General features: G+C 30.2%; 1 protein-coding gene across 1 annotated transcript; it reads right to left on the bottom strand.

Moving 5' to 3' along the window:
• Nucleotides 1–2,301: 2,301 nt before the first annotated feature.
• LOC107877282 (transcription factor MYB4) lies at nucleotides 2,302–4,029 on the bottom strand. The gene is made up of 3 exons (XM_016723966.2): nucleotides 3,789–4,029; nucleotides 3,452–3,581; nucleotides 2,302–3,071 (listed from the first exon to the last, which is right to left on the bottom strand). The coding sequence occupies exons 1-3, from the start codon at nucleotides 3,919–3,921 to the stop codon at nucleotides 2,558–2,560; spliced, it is 777 nt and encodes a 258-aa protein (XP_016579452.2). The 5' UTR covers nucleotides 3,922–4,029; the 3' UTR covers nucleotides 2,302–2,557.
• Nucleotides 4,030–4,531: the final 502 nt, after the last annotated feature.

Genomic DNA, 4,531 nt, shown 5'->3' with positions numbered 1-4,531 from the left:
TGAATATGTTGAAGTAAAATGATATTAGATGGTTTATACAACGTTTGATTTTTTAACATGAATTTTTTTCTTTCTGTTTTAGAGTTAATTTCTCTTATTCGTAAAAAGAAATTGGATTAATTAGGTATCTTGAATCTCAGATATCTTCAAGAGAATATAACTAAATATCCATATTCGATTAATTTGTATATAAAAAAAATAATTTGAAATGTAACTCAAAATTTTAAAAAATCGATCCGTTTATCTTAGTGGATAATTTGGCATCCGGAACTTAGAAATCCTGGATCCGCCTCTGATTGGAAGGAAAATGTCCACCGATTTTTGGTCTCATTACATATTTTTAACTTATATCAAATCTCTTATACATTAGATTTTAATTTTCCATGTACGAGATTGAAAATAAAATATAATAAATTTATATAAATTATATTTTCTTATTTAAATTGAAATAGGAGTCCAACGTTATCTACAAACAAATAATTGGACTAGGAAGATACATGGTAGCAGCCAAAATAATGTCTGCTAATATTTTTGTGGGGTTATTTGAGTCAACGGCAAACATAGTAGTAATAGAATACAAAGTGTCTTTTCTATTGTTCAATCAAATATTTGAGAATGCCAAATTAATGTTCACATTTTATGACGTCTTCATAGAAGGTTCAATGGCCGGTGCTGTGTGATAGTAAATGAAAATGTGCAAACGTCACACAGTGTGACGTTAACACACTGTATATTTTTACATTATTTTTTTTTATTTTTTAAGGTATTCCTACAGCTGGCAGTTGTGAGACTAATCCTCCATACCTCTGTCAGCACACTAAGCAGTAGGAAACTGGCTACAGAATTTGCTCCATTCGCCAGAGGCGAGGATCGAATCACCGACCTCTTGATTAAGGAGCATGACGCTGAACCAACATATCAACTCTAGTGGTTGTATATCTTTACATTAATAATAAAGTGAAATTGACAGAGAGTATTATACTATTACTTAGGTAAGTTTCATAGCAGGTCTTATAAAGCTATCTACAGTAAAGTTAAATTACTTAAGGTGTAAAAGAAATTAAATTATCAAATTTGATTTTAAGAAGATTTAAAAAGTCTATAATTCTACCTCTATAATATATTAAATTCATTAATCACTTAAAACTTTTGATGGTAAAAATATTTATGTGCTTACAATAAATTATATGTTTTGAACTTTTTGCACTTCATTAGAAATCTTCGTAATAGATAAATCATCTAATTTTAAATAATTAAAAATTATACGTGCAACTAACTAATTAAAAAATAATAAATATAAGATATAATTTATTAAATTATAAATAGAAGATAGACTGATTTTTCCTCTTAAATATAGTGCATACTTCTTTACCGTTAATAAGAGTATAGTTGGAAACACATGTCAACTTTAGTTATGATGAATTTCTAAAATAAGAACTATTTTGGGACACAATATTTTGGCGTAAACGACAATTACAATGAAAAGAAAAAAGAACTCAAAAGTCAATTTTCTGGCATATTTTTTTGGCCAAAAAATTAATTAGCCAAGGACATCTCAACTCTCTCTCTCAATATATATATATATATCCAAATTTCATCAACATATGTACTTTCTCTGCCTCAAATTATCGATATGTTTTTCTTTTACATGCTTTTTAAAAAATACTAATTTATAAAAATTTGACTATCTTACTCTTATTTATGTTTTAAGATATATAATTTATCTATCTTGAACATTTACTTTATTTTTGTGTCATCGCCCCATAATTAAAGTGTTTATAGTATAGGTGGCAAATTGGTTGAGTTACGTTGAATTTAGGCCGGTTAAGATAGGTTAAGTTAATAAATGGTACGTCCAAAAATTACTTGGGGTGAAATGGGCAAAAATATGGGCCATAACCCAACTCGTCCAACTCTTGCTAAATTGTAAATTGCTTTATTTATTTTTCTATAATTTTCGGTACCTGGTAAAACTATTATTTCTCGTTATTATGACAATTTATAACATATCAAATTTAAAAATATTTTAACAAAATTTATTTTAAACTAATTTGAATTAGATATCAGTCCTAACTTTAAAATGGACTGAGCTAATAAATAGATAGGTCAATGATTAGCCCAAACTAAGGACATGTTGGATTAATTTTGACACCTTAGTTTGTTGTCTTCAACAATAATTACCATAATAATTAAGGATAAATAGAACATAAATGATTAATTTTATGACGAATTTCTAATATGACATATAATTAAAGCTATTTTAGAAATTACTACAGATAATTTGGTACGGACGAAGTATCATAGAAAAAACAGTCAGATAATAGACTTCTGCCCTCATCTCCATAGAATTCATTTTTGTTGTTTTACATGGAATCATGAGATGTCAAGTTTACACAGAATGTAAGATATTAAAACATCTTAGATCACATTACATTCTATGTCATCATCTCCAACATTCGGCAGATCATAGGCAAACGATCAAGTAATATAAGAGAGAGATGATGGTATGAGATAAATCAACTTCTTTATATGATTTTCTTTCTCCTTCTAGTTTTGTTTACCAATTATAATGATCAAAGTCAAAGGAGGAAAGAAATTCTTGACCTATAAAAGGTGAAGGTGGACACATAAGTTCACAGTCACTTGAAGGAGCTAGAAAATCAATTCTAGTAGTATTGAAACTTTCCACTACAAATGGTTCTGTCCAAAAGCTTCCACTAGTAATATCCTCCAATGCTTCTTGAAAAATTTTATGTTGCTCTTGATAATCAGTGGTATTGTAAGAGGAAAATTCTTCACTTGATGACTCCTTTGGTGACCAGTCTGAACTTTCCAGTACTATATTTTCATGTGAAGCAACAATACTCATACTAGAACTTGCATTTTTATTTTCCACACTAGTACTTGTTCTTCTAGTATTACTTCCACTATTCTTCTTCTTATTAGATTTCTTGCTTGACACATCACTTGAGGTTGACGCATAATTAGCGCGCTTCTTAAGGGCTGTGTGCCAATGATTCTTTATCTCATTGTCTGATCTTCCTGGCAAGTGAACAGCAATCGCCGACCACCTGTAACAATACAAGTTTACAGTTTGACATTAGAACAAGAAAGGGAATGAATGAAACTATCTTTGGTGAAAATGACAAAATTATATTTTATCGTATAAAGTAACCGAACTTTGCATAGAAGTATTTAAAATCGAGGAGGTTTGATTTGACACTCTACTGCAGAGGCAGATGTGACCTTTTGGCACGGAGTATATAGATAATACCTAGTAGAAACTTATTAAAATCTTAAATTCAACTCCATGATATGAAAATTAAAACGGTTCGATATTAAGAATTTTAAAAATTGAGCATATTAAATTTAAATTTTGAATTTGCCTCAATTTTGCTGGCATTGCGAGTGTCAGCCGGTAAAATTGGACAGGTTAAAGAAGAATACGTACTTATTTCCAAGTTGAGCATGAAGGTTCAAGATAATTTCATCTTCTTCTTTGGTGTAGTTCCCTCTTTTAACATTTGGCCTTAAGTAATTCATCCATCGAAGTCTGCAGCTTTTTCCACACCTTGCTAGTCCTAATTCACCAACACCAACAATCGGTCAGTCGGAATAAGTCTACAATAGTATGATAATTATTATGAAACTTAGATGAAGTTGTTCAATATTCGGTTCAGATGACCATTAAGACGAATGTCATTATACAATACATCGACAACACTATACTCCGATTCTAACTCAAAAACTGTACTACTCTAAATTACAAGGTCTGCAGACATTCTCACCAGCATACTTAGGAAGTTGGCGCCAATTCCAGGAGCCATATTTAGTAATATATGCTGCTAATTTCCTATCTTCTTCAGGTGTCCACGTTCCCTTCTTCCTTCCTTTTTCGTCATGACAAGGTGTTCTCACCATCTCTTACTTTATTATCTCCAAGAAACAGCACACAACAAATTAAGAATTATTTGTAAAATAAGTAAGTGGAGAAACTTATTCCCACCTGAATCAAATGTTTCTTAAGTTTGAGCCTATTTATATAGAGGGAGCAGAACGTGGAACACGTTGAAAAATGGGGCCTTCTTACAAAGTGTCTTTTTTACTAAAGAAAATTCCATTATCCTTCGTCAATATCAATACATCTTTTTATATTTTCGGCTAAAACGAGTAGCACCTTTCTACGTACTCATATTTCTTATCAAATGGACCAATCATAAAAACTTGTGGTGGGCTGAAATTACACGGAAACAATACCACATCAAAGGAAGAAAAAAGGAAAATGACAAAAAACAATCAATTGACTGTTTACCCGATCTGTAGACTGCAAGTACTAAGCCTTGGCCTTGAGATTCATATACGGTGTTTTTAGATACAATTTGGATATGAGTAATTTGAAATTATATCAATTCGAAGTTAAATTTTTATTTGAAATATAATTTAGATTTTTTGAAATTGTATTTTTCTCATAACCGTAAACCACCACAATTTTATAATCTCATGTTTATTTTATATATATAAAAAAGATTAC

The sequence above is a fragment of the Capsicum annuum genome, chromosome 7 (assembly GCF_002878395.1).
Source record: "Capsicum annuum cultivar UCD-10X-F1 chromosome 7, UCD10Xv1.1, whole genome shotgun sequence".
NCBI lineage: Eukaryota > Viridiplantae > Streptophyta > Magnoliopsida > Solanales > Solanaceae > Capsicum > Capsicum annuum.
Note: the sequence above shows the minus strand (reverse complement) of the source record. Positions and strands in the feature narration are given on the sequence as shown.

Excerpts from the sequence above, each read along its gene's own strand:
- LOC107877282 (XM_016723966.2), bottom strand. The coding sequence starts at position 3,921 with ATGGTGAGAACACCTTGTCATGACGAAAAAGGAAGGAAGAAGGGAACG. Across the intron at positions 3,582-3,788 it reads CCAACTTCCTAAGTATGCTG|GACTAGCAAGGTGTGGAAAA; the intron begins GTGAGAATGTCT and ends TTGGTGAATTAG. Across the intron at positions 3,072-3,451 it reads CATGCTCAACTTGGAAATAA|GTGGTCGGCGATTGCTGTTC; the intron begins GTACGTATTCTT and ends GTATTGTTACAG.